Source organism: Carassius gibelio, chromosome A3 (genome assembly GCF_023724105.1).
Source record: "Carassius gibelio isolate Cgi1373 ecotype wild population from Czech Republic chromosome A3, carGib1.2-hapl.c, whole genome shotgun sequence".
NCBI lineage: Eukaryota > Metazoa > Chordata > Actinopteri > Cypriniformes > Cyprinidae > Carassius > Carassius gibelio.
In genome coordinates, this window is record NC_068373.1 from 15303497 (window position 1) to 15322646 (window position 19150).

The window sequence follows — 19150 nt, forward strand, 5'->3', positions numbered from 1 at the left end:
ATGATATTTGCTTGTGTAATTATGAGGGGAATAAAATTCTGAGGAAAATTTAACTATTATATTCTTCCTCAGAAAGCAATTCGAGTCCCCTTTTAAAGGAAAACAATAAAAAAAGAAAGTACAACTGTTACAACGTGACAGAGAGTGTGAGGACTAATGATTATTAAGCTAAAAGCACACACACACACACACACGTATCATATAAAAGCAATACGACATGCTTGCATTAAAGTGATTTGCCACTTATTAAAGTGAAGAATCTAAAGTATTTTATATAGAGCATATTTATTTATTATGATACTGGTATTCTTATCTACGTATACTTAGATACAACAAAAAAAATAAAAAATAATAATTGCTAACACACTGATTGTTTAAGACTAAAAAAAATGATCAATGTCACATCCGGGAGGATGATGTCATTACGGAACTGGCTTATTTTAGTTAAAGGGATATTACAAAAGACTAACGGGATGGAAAATGATATTGAGGGCACAGAAGAAAAAAATATATATTTAAGAAAGGAAAAATGAAGAAACAGCATATTAAAAATGTTAAATCTAAGTGTTAAATATTGTATTCAATATATTAAGAGGCTCGATAGCAGCATGAGAAAGCACTGCTTAGCAGGAACTGCTGCTCATTTCATAAGACTGTAGCGGCAGAATGTACTATATTTGCAACAAGATGGAACGGTTTTCTTCCAAATGAAACGGTTAGTACACAGAGATCCGGTCAATACTCTGAACAACAATTCTGAAAACAATAAATGATTGTTGACATATTAAACAAAGACAAATGGCAGGTACAATGTAAAGTCCGTTGTTTGTGCACCCGAGCACAACGAACATACTTCAGCATACAATTTCGTTAAACCATTTTACTTCTGGGCAAGAAAGGTCTAATGGTCAAGGGAGCTGAGTGCCGCTTACTGACACGTCCATTTACATGGAGCAGACCAATTCAGCTGCCGTCTCCTCGGTCCGGTTGTGCCCTTTAACCCAATTAAAAAGCTACAAGTCTGAAATAGTACCTAAAACATCTTAAAGCAGTAGTGCATCTCATTTGTTTAGTTTATGACAAAAAATATAACTTATAAAAAAAAGAAAGAAAGAGAAAAAGTAATAGTGCTAAGTATATCATACTTGATTCTTTAAATAATCTAAATTAAAGGCATGCTTCCAAAAAGTGTCCCCAGACTCATTAGTGAGTCACTAACAAGAGGAAATGAGATGACAAAGAAAAAAGAGAAGCACTCTTCTTTTTTTTTTTCAAAGCCAAATCAGTACTGGGCTGTCCATAATAATAATAATAATAATAATAATAATAATAATAATAATATGATTATGAATTTGCAGAGGCCAATGCTGATTAAGCACTACATATACTGTATAATCATTATTGATTTACTCCACATTTACTGCTCTAATGTCAACGGAAATTAAAAATATATCCATCACTGAAAAACAAATAAGGAAATTAGGAAAATGAAAGTGATGTGTGTGTATGAATAGGAAGGTCTGTGCATTAATCATATCAGCCCTATCAGACTTAAAACCCTTCAACCAACCATGATAAATTATAGCACTGAGAGGGGACTGCAGCATGTACACATCCCTCCCATGATCCTGCAGGGCTGCACATACACACAGGCAGAGCCGGCAGGACACGTGGTCATCCCTCCACACAGAGGAAGATGAAGATCTTTAGCAGAGTCTTCATCAGGAGTGAAGCTGACACCTTTGCTACCAAGCCAGTGAGTGAGCAGGAGGGTTTGAGAGCCACTATTAACATTTAATGAGAAGGCAAGGCAAGCTTTGTTGTATTTTTAATATGGACACAGCAGAGTATAAGGGAATAACAGGTTTCTGTATGAAAGTAAAATTGAAGTGTTTTTTTTTTTCTCTTCCCTATTGATTTAATATCATCATCTTCTTGTCTGGAGATGCTGAAATGAACATGAAGGATACACAAAAAAAAATCATTCTAAAGTCATGAATGAATCGGTTTTATGATCGCCATGGATTGATTAATTAAAAGGTCAATACCAACAACATCCAGAAGCTCAATAGTAATACAAAAAGCACACAATACACAAACACAATAACAATCACCCAAAGAAACACCGAAGCATCACTTACCCTGAGCTGGTCTGTATCACAACTCATTGGTTGTCCTGGAATCTGTCAACAGAGACACACAAATTATAGTAACACATTACACACCAAATAACGCACCTCCCTTCAGTAATTACAAGTCAATCATCGAGAGCGGGCTGAGGGGAGAGAAAATGAGATCTGTCAAAACTGAGGTTTGCAACATGGGACCATGCAAAAGGTGGTGAGAGCAGGGGATAAGACAGGCAAGACATCGTTCCCATGCTAGAAGTGGCACGCATAACAATTTGTATTTATTTTCTTTCTCCAATAATGGGAATGGTATAGAGCAATTGGTTCTCAACTGGTTTTGCTTCAGGACACAGATTTCAGGTTTGCATTCAAGTGGCAACCCAATAGGGAACCGGGATTGTAGAATAGTAAACAAACATATCTGTTCTGAAATCAAATTACTAGTGAATATATATATATATATATATATATATATATATATATATATATATATATATATATATATATATATATATATATATATATATATTTGGCTGGTCAAATACAAAAACCTGTTAAGGGGATACCTCACACAAAAATGAAAACTTTGTCATCATCTACTCACCCTGTATTAGTTTCTTTGTTCTGCTGAGAACAACAACAACAACAACAACAAAAAGATATTTTGAAGAAAAAAACTATTTTATCCAAGCCATTGACTTACATGCATGGACAAAACACTATAGAAGTCAATGGCTACTATCAAATATTTGGCTGATAATAATCTTCTAGTGTACAACAGAAGAAAGAAACTAATACAGGTTTGGGACAACTTGAGGGTGAATAAATTGATGACAATTTTCATTTTTGAATGAATTACCCCGCATTATTCTAAATAAATCAGCATTATTCTGATTTAAAACTTTTAATGGTGAAGGTTTAAATCAGCATTATTCTGATTTAAAACTTTTAATGGTGAAGGTTTAAATCTGTAGGAAATCTGCAACTTCAGTTTAAGTTGATATACAGCTTATCCACTATAACGTATTAATATTTAAATTCTGTGTATGTGTGAATGCATTGAAATAGATTAATATTACCATGAACTGCACACCACCAACAATATGTAGTTGAACTGAACTTTAAAACAGAAATCCTGTTGTTACACATAATCACAGAGGTATGCACAAACTGTTTATCAACACTGCATTATGCATTAAAAAAGTATAAATAATGTATTTCTTTTACATTCGTTTTGCTCATGGATTTTGAGGATGAGGGGATGTCCAGCACCATGTTCATGTCAGCAAGAAAGATGTTTTCATCAAAATATCATAGAGTTTGACTGGATGTGCAGCCTTTGATGTTAATAACAAAATATTAAGGAAGCATTATTCTTTGCTATATGAACCAGATATGATACAGTTTGAACAATGCAAAATAATACAATTAGACGAAATCTGTGACACATTTTTGGGTTACAACCCACCAGTTGAGAACCATCACTATAAAAAAAAATCAAGTAGAATTCACTTGAGCAGAGTATTTCTACATGCCTCGATGCACAGAGTTTCTCAAACACTAATCAATCATACTGAACCCTCAAAGAGGAGGGGGGATGAAAAACATTTCTAATTTTGTTAATGCTTGTTGAGTGCTTGAAAGAGAACTACACAATTAAGAGATTAGGGTCTGGTTACGCTGAGAGGGTTCCTGGATATACCACTAATCTTCCCCTCGTGCCTGCCGTCAATACATCCATAATGCACTGGCCAATCTTCATTTAAGAAATAGAATCTGTGTTACAAACTCTCTCTTCAAATGTAATGATATTAACAGTTCCACTTTCCTCTCAGCCTAAAACACTTAGCTGTTTTTCAAAGTGTGCTCATTCCCCATTAGCCAGGCCACTGAGTGAAGCTGAATAAGATTTCATCATTTAGTAACTGGACATAGCTGCAGAAAGACCCTAAAGAGGATTATGACCCACAGATAGAGGGAATAAAGGCCAAGGAAATTGCTTTGGTTTGATATGATATGAGAAAAAATGGATCCATTAACCTTGCCACCTCAAAATATCTGCGTATCAAATGAGTAGTTAGACTTCCGCTGACTGTTACTCATTGCATTTTGGCAAACCACTCCTGCCAGTAAAACGTTACGCCTTTTATGGGAACGTTTATGTCATGTGCGAAGTTTTCAATTAATTGTAATGACATCAGGGATTTTTTTTTTAATTGCACAGTTTAAAAAAAAATGGCTATAAAGGTTTTATACAAATGCATGCTGTTTCCCTGTTAAAAAGAAGAAAAGAAAATAGGACGCCATTAGGTTTTCTTGTAGGGTAGGAATTGTATTTAGCGCTGATGACCTTAATGAAGGCTCACTTGTTTTAGTAGCACTCTCCTTTCAGCCAGCGGCCCCTAGCAGGTCGTTAGGAGAAGCTTCTCAATATCTCTGGGGCATGCAGCATGCTTCTGGATTCAGACCGCTGCATACATTTTTATATGTAGTCCAGTGCTGAAATCTGAAATTCATACCATTTTTTTCTTCTCTGCTATTTTTAATAAGGACTAACAACTGCTGACAACCATGGTTTGTGTTTTTTATGTTATTATGTCATTACATCATTGTTATAGCTGTCAATCAGTTATTTTTTTAAGTAATTACATTTGATACAATGAATGACATGATATACTGATTATTTCATGCCAGTTACGATATTTTCAATTATCAGTTTTTGCTCCCAGATGAAGATTATTGAAGGCATACATCATCTCAGAAGAGTCCATCATTGAACAGACATTACAAAAAGTGGAACTAGAAATAAATGTTGTTTGTTCATAGGGATACACTGATACCAAAATTCTGGACGATAACAAGAATCCGATAATTATATTGAATTCTGTGTGCCAACGGATCAGTAGCAAATGTATATATATATATATATATATATATATATATATATATATATATATATATATATATATATATATATATATATATATATATATATATTCTACTGTGTTAGCATCATACTGTATATGCATTTTTATATTTTGTTTTTGTAGAAAAATTTGAAACAGAAAACGTATTCATTTTTCATCGATTGACAGCAACTTCATAAAATAGTAATTACAATTGTATTTCTTTGTCACGTTGATATTCTAATATTGTAAATATTTTTTTCATAATCATTTATATTTAATAGTTAATTCAGTGATAAATTAAAATTGACAGAAAATTGCTTTACACACACACACGCATACATGTGTTCCATGTGAAGAATATTATAACTGATTTCCATATCTTGTATAGACCGATATATATATGTGTGTATATATAAACACAGTACAATATGGAATGTCTGGATAATAAAAGAATTAGTGTGAATTAATAAGTTTCACAAAAAGGAATTGATGCATATTCATATACATAACGGTAAGGGGATAAGACAAAAAAAGTGTGTTATTTAAAGAATGATATACTTTATAATTATGCTTTATTAACAAATTGAATGAGATAAATTGACAGTAACAATCATTGTGGGATCTAAATCCTATGTGCTGAAAGGAGTGTGTTGGCTCACAGCCTTTTCAAAGCTTCTCAGGCACATGATTCCACAAAAGCCACGGCATACTGCGTGGAGATGGCCTCAAACAGCTCCGAAGAGGCTCTTGTTCAGTAATGATACTTTCCAGATGAAATCAAGGGGAAAACCAACAATAGTAGCACAAGCAGCCCTCCTCCTTATGAAAGGACAAAAGGACTCTCAAAGGGCTTGCTTATCTAATGGTCTGCTTCCCTCATTTCCACTCAGAATACACACTCCCCCTCACCGTCTCGCTGACTTGCGTAGAGCACTTGAGAGAGACAGACAGAGATGAAGGGTAATACTGAACTGTTGTGGCACAGAATTGCAGGATGGAGAGGTAAAGAAAGAGGGAGTGAGAGAGATCAGGCCTAACTCATTCCCTCAATGAGCTCTATAGGTCTTACACATGCAGTGAAAAAAAGCTGAATGAAAAAATGTCAATAAGTAGCACTCTGCTGAGTACAAGCGGCAGAACACGAACGAGCAGAATGACTTTATTAAGCTGACACAGAAGACTGCCCTCAGCCGGACCGCTAGATAGAGGGGGAAGAGCACAAGACAGACAGGAAGAAAGCATAACAGAAAACCAGAAACTAAACAAAGGAAAGTCAGTTCTCTGATAAATCAGTGAAAGCTTCACCAGACCCTCAGAGACAGGATCCAAACCAGTCTGACGGCACAGGTGGCACACATTCCAACACATGCAACATTAAAATGATCATTTATTTGTAAATTAACATCTCAGGAACATTTAAATTATTATCAAGGCATAGTATTATTATTTTACAATAATTACATTGACTTTACATTGACTTTGAATATAATTAAATTTCTTTAATCTTAATTTTATATAAAGTCTTTATATATAATACATCATAAATGTTTTCTGAATGCCCTAAAATAAACATCATAATTTCAAATTGTTTCTTGAAATTTGACATATCAGAAATATTTCAGTTCAGTCAAAGCAGTATGGTTTTACATTGATTTTACATTGTCCTTTAAATGATATCAGGAAATAAATAAACATATAATATTTAAGATATTGCCATAAAACTATATATATATATATATATATATATATATATATATATATATATATATATATATATATATATATATATATATATATATATATAGTTCCAAAAACTACAAAATATTTTATGCTTATATGTGTGTACCTTGTTTCATATTATTTATTAAATAATATATATATTTTAATGTATTAAATTAAAATGAAACACATATTTTCATTTTATTTTCATTCAGCCATTGTTTATTTTTTTCTGTTTATTTGTTTGTTCATGGTATGGTACTATAACAACCCTGCATTAGTCATATAAGCTTCAATGAAAGTGTTACTAGATAAACCGACAGCTAAGGCACTTGCAGTGAACACTTGGCAGGAAGCAGAGTCATGAAATCATGTCATCCTCCAGGGGATAAAACGTCCATAATAACATATAGCCATCCACTGATGTTAGAATAAAGATAAGTCCACATTTGATGCCTGTAGTTCTCTACACAGTTAAAATACAGCACTTAAAGCTATTCAATTAAAGCTATTGATGTTACATCAAAGGCAATGCTAATAAAATGCTAATGGCATCTGTATTAGAAAAGCCATTTCAGCCCCTCTAAGCATCGATGAATACATTTCTAAAATGTTTAGCTGAGAGAGAGAGAGAGAGCTATAGGTACCACTAATTTATGCACTGCTCTGAGGAATAATGAGAAAGGAGGGTGGGTGAAGGAAGTGAGAGCTGAGCCAGCACAAATTCCCAGTGCACAAGTAGCTCTACTGAATCCTGCACTTTCACAACACTAAGCTTATCAGAGAGAGTGGAGGGGAAGAGGCAGCCAGATCTAAGCCTTTTAAGACTCCTCATCAATATTAGAATATCTGGACAGGCAGGGCCTTCACACCTCTAGTGCATGGTACAGTCTGCTCTTTAGAGGACAACAGAGAGAAGTCTAGGGTCTGCAGATGATGTAGCCAAAGCTATTGAGTGAAAACATGCCTGCAGTTCCTCTACGCTGGAGGAATGAGACTGAAGCACATCTCTAGGAAAAGAGAATTCTTATAAAACAAGGCACTGACCTCAACAGTCATTCAAGGGAAAACATCATCTGAACATTCAAATTAGTGGGCAACAATATAGGTTTTTCAGTAAACAATATAAGGTTTTGTATTGAGGTGAAAAAAAGGTATGTATAGGTACGTACAGTATGTACCAACTGAGATTTTGTGAAATAACTCTTTACAACATATTTAAAATTGTTCCTATGCACCAATATGAATATGACCCAGTAGAGAAATTAATAAATAGACATATAAAAGTTGCTTGGTATTTTACCTTTTCTATAATAAATGCTTAAAACCTTCAGCACCTGCAATATATAGTGAAATAAAACTAAAACCATTAAAATTAATAATAAATACATTAATAGATTTTCACCTTGAGGTAAAAATTCTAAATAGGCTGCTAAAAAAACCTACTAAAATTGACAAAAACTATATAAACATTAAAACTGATTCAGAAATAATGTAGTGTCTCACTGATACTAAAATAACACTGCAATATTCGAATTACATAGAAATATAAAAAATGTATATAGTAATACATAATTATAAAGTAATAAATAATAAAAAATATATCTAAATAAAATTCAAATTGTTATATATATTGTTATATATATATATATATATATATATATATATATATATATATATACAAAGCCTGCCCTGACACTGCCTCAAAAGAGATCACACTCGCGGCTGGATCCTGCTTTGTTCTTGCTGATCCACCACAATTATCCCAACTCCACTTCTAGGCTCAATTTGAACAAAATCGCAAAACGGAGGCCAGTTTGCTCACTGCTACCCTTGCCCCAAAACACATCCCAACCGAGTGCCAACATCCCTCTCTCTCTCTCTCGTGAGGCCAGTAAAGAAGTGACTAATTATTCACTACAATTCATCGACTGGCTGCTTGAGGTTGGCTGCAAAAGGGAGTCAGTCCCCTAGACTGCCCATGTTAAAATGCCCAACTTTACAGCAGAAAAAAACGTTTACAGCCTGGTGCAAAAATTGATTTTGGTCTAAATAGCAAATTTTGCCCTTCATGACAACTGTGACGGGGGTGAATTTCTTTATAACTCATCCGTTTAAATTATATTAAGTCTTAAAGTTCTGCATAATTAAGGGCGTGGCCCTCCGTCGCACTTGGTGGGCGTTGATTCAGCAAGTAGCTCCTGCTTTTTTGCCCATTTTTGATTGTCCAGGTGAGTTGTGCGGTAGAGCGCTGCCAAGATGGCGACGGCCCGCTCTGCACACTTTTAGGCTTCAAAAACAAACTGATGTCACGGACACTACGTCCATGTTTTTATACAGTCTTATGATCCCAACAATCTAGCCTAGCACAGAAACATACGCTGGGACTTCTGGGACCTCAAATGATCCCACTCGTCAATTGAGCAATGTTCTCTATGTATACAGCTGTTAAACTGCATGGCTGGTATGCTGAGGTTAATACCAAGGACATCTTTTGTTTCTGAATGACTTCTTTTTTTATTTTCTACATTATATGTTTCTGCTAAAGTACAGCAAAAAAGAAAAGTGAAGTGAAGTGAAGTGACATTCAGCCAAGTATGGTGACCCATACTCAGAATTTGTGCTCTGCATTTAACCCATCCGAAATGCACACACACAGAGCACTGAACACACACACACACACACTCTGTGAACACACACCCGAAGCAGTGGGCAGCCATTTATGCTGCGGCGCCCGGGGAGCAGTTGGGGGTTCAATGCCTTGCTCAAGGGCACCTAAGTCGTGGTATTGAAGGTGGAGAGAGAACTGTACATGCACTCCCCCCACCCACAATTCCGTCTATCTATCTATCTATCTATCTATCTATCTATCTATCTATCTATCTATCTATCTATCTATCTATCTATCTATCTATCTATCTATCTATCTATCTATCTATCTATCTATCAACATATTGTGCACACACATGAAAAAATAGCTCATATAAATTACAGAGAAATGTCAAAACGCACTAATGTAAATAATTACCTATTATGTATACATATAATTTAAAATCAATTACAATGGCACACTCAAACACTAATCATCTTTAAAATGTTGCAGTGTAACTAACAGTGTAACAGCTGCACAAACAACAGAAAAACATGCAAATATTTAAATATCCCCTCATTTACTGTAAAATCAATCGTGACTTCAAAACCAAAAATTACCAAAAGGAAGATCTTTTTTATTTGAACACATCAAGACATCTGTGTCATGCTCTCCCATCCTTTATAGATATGGCAATGGGGAAATTATTTTCTCCTTTTGTTAGAGAAGGTTTCTTTAAAAAATAGAACAGGATTTTTTTATCTTGAAAAATGTATGAAATGAATGCATCATTATCTCCCAAAGTTTAGTCAATGGGACCGTATTCATTCTAATATGCAGGGCAACCTTTGTCCCCATTTTGGACCATACGCTGATGTTTAACGGAGGCTCTTATCCCCCAAACACTTCAAGGGGGGCTTGGGAATTAGAGTCGCCCTCCCAGTGCCTGTGCCTGCTCCCCTCAATCTGCACGGCTCCAGATACTTTATTTTGACAGGCTGAGCAGAGAAATACCAGCACAGAATACATCAAGTTCTCAATTATTGGATTATTTCGAAGTGACATCATTACCACAGAACATTCTCTCCAATCATTGATTGCATTTTTCAATTTATTTCACGATTAATGCAAGTAGCCTGACCGAACAATTGTCTGATGAGTTCTGGAAGCCCATCAATATATTCCCCTGGCCCACGAGCCGTCTATGTGTTTTATAGCTGGAGCAAAACATTTCTCATCCCCCCGTCTCATGTCTCTCAATTATTCTAAAGGACTACCAATCTCATCTCGCAGGTAGATAGAACACGTGAATGAGAATTACAATTCTGAATGCAAATACACCGAACTGAATGCTATTTTATCACATGTCAGGGGAAGCTGCTTTGGGGAATGCTAATGTCTTGTGGCCATGCAGCAGCTCTCTTTCACAAGTGCCTTTATCAAACAGTTTCTGTGTATACCTCTGGAAATCATTTTAGTTCATTTTCCATGAACACAATATCACAATTAAAGAAACACAGGGGTGGATATCATATCCTTTTTACTGGTTTGAGCAATGTTGTAAATGTTTTAACTGTGTGGCAGTTTATGAAGAAATGTCACGCTCGTTTCTTCTAATTGAAATATTTCAACAAAACAGACTTTCTTGAGAATACTGTTTTAACTAGCTAATTTACAGTACAGTGACATTTCTTACAATAAATACAGTACAGAACTGTAATTCAGTTTTTTTTTTTTTTTTTTTAAATATCATTTTATTCAGAGAGGAAACTGAATCCGAATCCAAAGTCCGAATCTCTAACCAGTAGGCTACCAGATTTCTTAAGATTTCTATTTCAAATGCTGTTCAGTTGAACTAAATCTTAACTGCATACGATACAGTTTTATGATATTTAATATCTACAGGTGCTAATTACAATGGTGAATCATTTATGCAGAAGCAGACAAATGGATGGCAGGACACTGGGGGGCTGGCAGAAAGGTCTCAGTTACAAACAGTGTGAGATAAATCTCTGCTCGCCATTTTGACACACATCATCCAATCATGCACTCAACACGCATGAAATCTGCTTAATCTAGTTCATTTACGTGATATCACAGAAACAAGATCCCAATGAATGAACAAGGAGTCCCATGGCGTGGTCAGTGTCAGCATCTTTTGCAACTCTGTATTGAATGTGATGCCTATAATGCAGTGAATAATTATTCTATATGGACTACTATAGTGTTAGCAGGCAACTGGCGAGCTCAGGCACACACCCCTCCCATAACTCAGACTAGAACAGCTTTCCGGAGGAAAAAGAAAAACTGCTGCTAGGGCACAGCTTGGAGACTTCAGGATTTATTTGCCATTTTCTTCATCAATTATCCCACATTTGTTGCCATCCAATATACATGGATTGTGCCAAACTTTTAAAATGATTGGGATGGCACAGTACCATCAAAGTCACTAAGAAACCATCCAAAATGCACTTAGCCTCAGAGCCAGGAGTGGTCAGCGCTTAAGACCCTGTCAGAGCAGCTGAGCTATTTACAACTTAAACCGGATGAAACAATAATGATTTCAGGATGGGGTGTGACTGAAACACTGCTTTCATTCATTTTCGCTACTTGTCAGTGGTACTTTCTAATTGCAATACACATTCAACTTTCCTCATATTCATTATGATCGTAACATTTAATCACTGCTTTAATGTGTTCATTGTTTCTGCTTGAAAGAATACATGGCACTGTCTGTATGATCTGTATTATCTTGGAACTTTACTTTTTTTGCCAGATGAACATTATGTTGATGTACCATATTACTGTAGTTTTAACAGAAACATGCATTTTTTTGTTAAGCTGCTTTGAAATTTTTTATATTGTCAATATTGTCCCAAAATTTTCTCTCAGAAACCGCTCCGAAACAATTACAAGGAAATGGCAAGTAATAAAACGCTACAAACAGACGTGACTCGAAGGACCCACACATTCAAAGCCTATGTCTGACCTCCTGACCTTCGAAGACCTTCTCTAATGAAGTAATGCTGGAAAACTGTCATTGGATGTGAGTGCACCATCTAAGAAACCCTGACCACTCGCTCACTTTCCAGCTCTCGCTGCTTCCATTCATTTATGCATATAAGACAAAGAGGAATGTGTCTCGAGAAGAACCCTTGATTAAAAGAGGAAGCAGAAATAATGATTAGTTGGGGTTTGGTCAATGGCAAGTGATTTAGATGTTTACAAAGGTGTCCACAGCAGCCTAATATGCGATCGCTTACAAACACAGCTAGAAAGTGCTTTCCCGGAAGGAGTAATTTCATAGCTCTCATTTATTCATTACGTCCATAGCAACCTCTTAAGTGCATCCAAAGCTTTTTAGGCCAAGCAATGAATTGCGCTGGCAGTCACATGGCATCAGCATTGTTCAGTAATTCTGCCGGGTTACTGTGAGCCGTGGTCAAACACGAGCAAGGCTACTGAGATTGGTGCCACGGTTTCATTCCCAGCCAATGAGCACAGGCTGTGACTTATGGAGCAATTTGCATGGCATTTGGAATGGATTGGAGGAAATAAGCATTAACATTTCGTGATGCATTTCCTGCCATGAGTTCACCAGTGCACATGCTCACTCACTCAAAATCATACACCCACACTGTGATGCGCAATAATGCTGATGCAAGCCTTGGGTTTCAGGGAAGTGTTACATGGCTGAGCCTCATCCTCTCTCAAGGCAACTTTGCAGAGCCACAAGTTCAGCCATTGAGGCTCGCAGTCATGCTTGAGAGGGAAAATCAAGAAACATGTGGATCTCCCTATGCCCCTCTCCCCTTTTCACTCCTGGAAATCCCACTTAAGAGAAACCACCGTAAAAGACTCAATTTACTCTTAAAGGTCAAATATCCAGTCACCACTGAGGAGGCTAATTAAGTGGCCTTCAAAGCTCTCCGAGTCCATCTGAATAGATAATATAACTGATTTGGTACGGGAGCACATTTGCACATGTAAAAAAAAAGCCTGCCAGTTTGCATGCTGCTGACATTAAGTGCTCTCAATGGAATGAATCATATGTCAAGCAAACATAATTTTCATATTGTCTGCCATTAGAGCTTTCTATCAGAAACAAAACTAAGAAATTGTATTTAAAAAAGCAGAATTAGTTGTTTACTGGCATGGATTTGGAGCTGCCTACACATACTGTACAACAAAGATAAAAAAAGGAATAATTACGAAGGTCCTTAGAGCAATTTCAATCTGAAGAACCATTGCTCCACAACATAAATCCATGCAGGTCTGCCATCTCTACACACACTCTGAGTAGGGGTACAGATACTACATAGCATTTTAAGTAGTTAAACTAGATTCAAACCAAAAACCTGTTCCAGGGTGGCAAAACATGTCTAAATATAACTTAAATCAACTCAAATGGAACCTTGGAATCGTCTTGGAATAATTTTTGAAGTGGCTCATATCTGATTGAAATATGGCAGGGTAATAGATTTTCTGTGAGCATTTGAACACTTGTCTAGAATTTTGTTATACTTAAAAACTAGCATTTTGTAAATACTTTTACCACTGTTATTTCAGTATTATTTGAATACTATCACAGCTATTTAGTAACATTGTGAATTAGCTTTCACTTTGATATTTTCCGTTTTCCTTTTAATTTTAGTTAAAGTTTTAGTATCTAAAAAAATATCTAAATGTTTATATTCAGCTTTATTTTTATATATGATTTAGTTTTAGTAGCCTAATTTCAGTACCATAACTTAAACATTTTATTTCAAGTAGCTGCCAAGGTAATATTTCAAATTTAATTCACCATCTAATATTTAAATTTTAAAAAAAAATGCAGTAAATACAATTATTTTTAATAGTTTTAGTTTTCATTCGAGAGCACAAGAGATTTTACACAAGCTTGACTGTAAAGCTGTGAGCAACACAAGATTACAAGAACTAGCATTTTGGCATGCCAAGTAGTATGTAAATGAAAATTTTACAGTTTTGAACAGCTACGTAAATGTCATGCTGAAAAATGCAGTTCGCTACTTTTAGTTAGCTAACTCTCCAACACTACACTGCATTACGCCACCACCTTTAGCTCCTTGGAAGCATTTGCCGCAGCGCACTCAAATTCTCAGTGAAGATGTCTTCCCTCTAAAGCAGCTTTCTTTCCACCTCTCACTACCCCACACTGCTTTTTAGTGTCCGGATTGTCCACACTGCCATTTGGCTGACCGACCAGATCCTGTCTCCTGCGGTGGGAGTGCAGGTCTTTCCTGGGCCGTAGGGGCTCAATTAACTGCAGAACAATGGTCGCGCTTCTGCCTCCCGCAGCAAAGCTGCCAGAGCAGGAATGTGGGCTCTTTAATCTTTCTACCCTGGGCAGGCATTTCAGCTGCTGCAGCCTCCAGGACCCATGCATGCACCTCCAGATACCACGCAACGCATGCTATTACACATTCAAATCGATGTGCATTGCACTGAGGGAATTCTTGTAAAACATGCCAGCTGTCTATGCACAAACCAGAGGCTTGAATCGGCTATTTAAAATCAGAGATGCATATTGACTCTGTTTATCTTGTTGTAGAATCTTAAACATAAATACAGTGGGGGATACTTCAATGAATAGTGTGCAAGTGCAGTGAATATAAAGGTCTTTGCTTTATTTTGTGTCATAAAATGCACGACAAAAGAGATTGTGGTTAATTAAAGGAATATCTGCTGATGCCATACATTTTCTGAGATGGCTTGCTTTCTGCAACATTTGTGCTGGCAGATGATGTCATAAAGAACATGTGTGGTGCTGGCAGGTGATGTCATAAAGAGCCTGTGTGATGGGTTGAAGTGGGTGTCAGCTTTTTTTGCTGGTAGGAGTCTTCGAAAAGTGCTTTGTGACAAGAATGCGAGTCTGTTTCTGGACACAAACACAAATGCTTGGATCTTGAAGGCGGAAAAACTGCCGGGCAAACGTGCCTGGCATTGCTATTAGTGGACTGATATATATTTAATAGCTCACAAAATCCTCCCCGCATCCACAGTTGTGGATGTCATGGGTCACTTTCGGTCACATCAGTGATGGTCTCCACACCTGAGATGTACAATGCAGCCTGGGTGAGGGGTTAGCAGATCACACCGTATGCTGTATTCAGATTTTGCCCACTTTCTCCACCATAAATGTATCCTGATTTGTATGCCAAGAAATAAATACAATGGGAAGGGCCAGTTGTTGTTCAACCATTGGCTGTAGCCAAGCGTTCAATCACCTATAAAGAACATCTCCACAAAAAAAAAAAAACAGCCTTGCCACATCCATCCTCATCTGTGTAATGACAATTTCATCTCCACACCTTGCTTTCTTTAATGTCTCCCATCATAAAACCCCATTCTGTGTGTGTGAACTCCTGAAGCGGCATAAAGCTAACATGGTGGGCGGAATGTGCATGTGACCCTAATTAAGAATTGGAAATTACCACCCCATTACTGCTTGTGCATGTCCAATAATACTTAATATTCCATAAAAGGAGCTCCACGTGACTTCCCGTCACCCCTGCACCCCTGTGATGTATGTCATCCTGCTTTTTATTTGAGAAGTCAATATACCATTGTTTGGCAGCAGACATTTCTGACACAAATTATGTTCACCGCTGGATGAGCCGCTCTTTTTCAATTCTTTATTGATTGTACCAGCTCATAAAAGGAACAGAGGGGTGCAGGCAGTAGAAATTGGAGGGTGGAGTGCTGACTGGAACGATTTTCCTTGTCTGGATGATAAAAATGCTACTTCAGGACTTAAAAGGTTAAGTTCTAATGAGTATTTTGGATTGCGTACACCCGTTTAATGGCCTCATAAAGCAACGCTTTGCTTGGCTAATAGAGGCAAACTCACAGGTGAAAATTCCCCGCTTCTTTTTGTTAAGAGCTGCAAAGTACACCATGTGGGATGGATAAATAATTCGGAGAGAGGGAATATGCCAATCATAAAACTCATTTGCTTGGGTGGATTTCGTTAATGATGATCAGCAGGTGATGTTTCAGTGGGTTTCCAAAGACGTTTACGTGCAAAATAACATAACGGTTGGTCCTGAATCATACCAGTCTAAAACCCGATGACTTGTAAGATTCCCTTGTAAAGGATATGGATGAGTTTTCTAAAGTGGGAAAAGCTCATTATCAGAAAAAAACTGCATAGAATCGCTCCTACTCATGCCAGCGCTATAGGGTTTGTCAGATAGGTTCAACAAGAGGGTTGTGGGCAGGACAGCTCTATAACTGTATGGAGCATATGCAGAAATGTAGGGCTGAGCTGATACACCATTAAAGTTAAAACTGGAGCCTGTGACATGCAATCAATCCCCCAGCCAAGCCACCCTCCACCTCCATCTGCCACAATCTTGCAATTAACTTGTCAAAATATTTAGCGCTAAAATGATGCACAAGAACCTATGTGTCATGACATTGTGCTCTGCAAACATGGCGCATTAATAACCATGAGAATGTTTTGGTTTGCTGCGAGGAATGCTTCATACAGTACTTCCTCTCTGGTTCCAATGACTCATCATAAAGGAGATTTAACCTCAGCAGCATTATATTTGGAGAGAGCCAGAGCAGATGTATTGAGGTGGAAGGCATTTTGTCTTGATAAACCAGGATTACACCATGGCTTACCACACTGGAGAGGAAAAAAAAGATGCTTCACTTTCATTTTCCTGGAGGAATAAATGCAGAAATCAGTAAACCAATAGGTCTGGATGACGTTAATGAAAAAAAAAAAAAAAAAAAAAAGCTTTCTTGATATGCATTTAAAGAATTGCGCTAATAAAATATCGTTCCTGCCCCGCAAAGGCAAACAAGCAAGATATATAGCCTATGTTTCAATTATCTGCAAGATGTACTTAAAATCAATTGATTATTTATGATGATGACTTTTAAACTAGACCTCCATTTCCTGAAGGGAATACCAGCACTTGCAAGGCCGCAAAAGATAAATGTTGAAGTTTTATGTGGTTTATATTTTGGGTTTTGGTTCTGCGTGATGAAATAGCTCATTTATTTTATTATGACACCAAACATGCATTGTTTTCAGTTGACTGCGCACACATGTACCTTAACAGTACCTACAAATGATTAAAAATATGCAAGGAAGACTAGATCTATTACAGTTATGTAAGTACTGCTAACAATTATATTTTGAATGCTGAATACTATAAATCTGCGGAAGCATTTGATATCACGCTTAAGGCGCCATGATTTCCACAATCAATGAATGAATGGCGGATGGCACGGCACTCTGTTTTATTTACTAATGTACACACATACTAAAACGCGATGACGCTCGCAGTGTTTTCAGCTTCTGCTGTCTCACTATGATGATATGCATAAATGAATATCATCTCCAGCTGCTCTGAGAGTCACTTCATTAGCATTTTATTGTTTCATTTGAGAAAACTACTGTCATATCACATACACAGCAGCTGCAAGTTCCTCACAGCGACCCATCAAAATAAAAGTTGTTTAACATTAAGAAACGTCAGAATATATTACTATTTAGCAGTCTTAAGACTACTACTGCTAATACATATGAATAAATCTTTGTTTTTAAAGGAATAATCACATTTATTTTCTTTTGTTGTTAATGTTAAGAGCTAGGTATACTGCAGAGATATACTGCACAACAAAAAATTTTTAATAAAAGTTGAATTTTCGTTTGATTAGGATAAATTAAATGAATGTTTTATGCCTTCATCTAAGTACCAGAAGAAAAAGAACACTTTATAGGGCCTTATTTTATATATACTTATATAAAAAGAACCTATACAAAAAATAATAGGTGTAAAATACAGGCCTGTGGTTCTTAATTTATTTTCATTAATTCACATTTGATTTAATTGATGTTCACTATTCTTTTTTTTAATATCAATAACATTTGTATTAAAACTATATTCACTGAATGTAATTTAAAAAATCGAGAATCGAATCGAAAGCTTGTGAATCGAAATCAAATCAGGACATCTGAATCGATTTCCAGCCCTTGTGCGAATATCAAATATATATATTTTTAAATGCTCAATATTCTATTAATGTAAGTCAATGTTATATATCCAAAACTTTATTTTTAAATGTAATCTAAAATTAAATCATAAAAGTATATAGCTACATCTAAGATTATTATTATTTAAAAGACCAAGTAAATGGAGTGTGTATTGATGTGTGTATAAGTTATGTAAAGATTATATCAAATATAAATATGATGGTGCCATGCAAGCACTGTACTAAATGGTAAGAATATTATAAGAATTACTCTTATGCAATTCTCAAGGAATAAGAAATTGACCATATTGATCTCTGAAAGTGAAAAAAAAAATAAAATAAATGCAACCGCTGACTCATATGAATTAAAGTCAGAATCAAAAACTGACTTCTTCAGGGTTTTAGGCTTGTTCTAGAGCCTTCCATCAATCAGTCTTCTGACAGCCCCAAGAAGCTCCTGCCACTGAAATATGTCAATGCAGGTATGAAGAATTCAGGGTAAGAGTTTTGAGAGGTGTCTGCAGAGATAGCACATTCTCTTAGAAGGCCAGCAGAAGATCAATATTCCCACATAACTTCCTTGTGATTAATTTTTAATGGCCAGAGGAACTTCTCCCTTATAAAATGTAAATGGCTTTAATGTTAAATGCAAAGGGAATGACACCTTGATCAGTCACCCTTTCCACTTGCTTTTCGGGAGATGGTGACCAGCAGAATTACTTTATAACACCTATCTCTCTCTCCCTTCTCCCTCCAGAGAACCTCAAGTGCTTTGCACAACCTTCACCTCC

At 36.3% G+C, this 19150-nt stretch overlaps 1 protein-coding gene across 2 annotated transcripts in view; it reads right to left on the bottom strand.

The window, feature by feature from the left end:
• The window catches only part of LOC127948715 (RNA binding protein fox-1 homolog 1-like), a 252507-nt gene that overhangs the window by 149339 nt on the left and 84018 nt on the right, over positions 1-19150 (bottom strand). For both annotated transcript variants that reach the window (XM_052545366.1, XM_052545400.1), the window contains exon 2: positions 2142-2183. In XM_052545366.1, coding sequence (XP_052401326.1) covers positions 2142-2183 — 42 coding nt within the window. The remainder of the gene's footprint in view (positions 1-2141; positions 2184-19150) is intronic.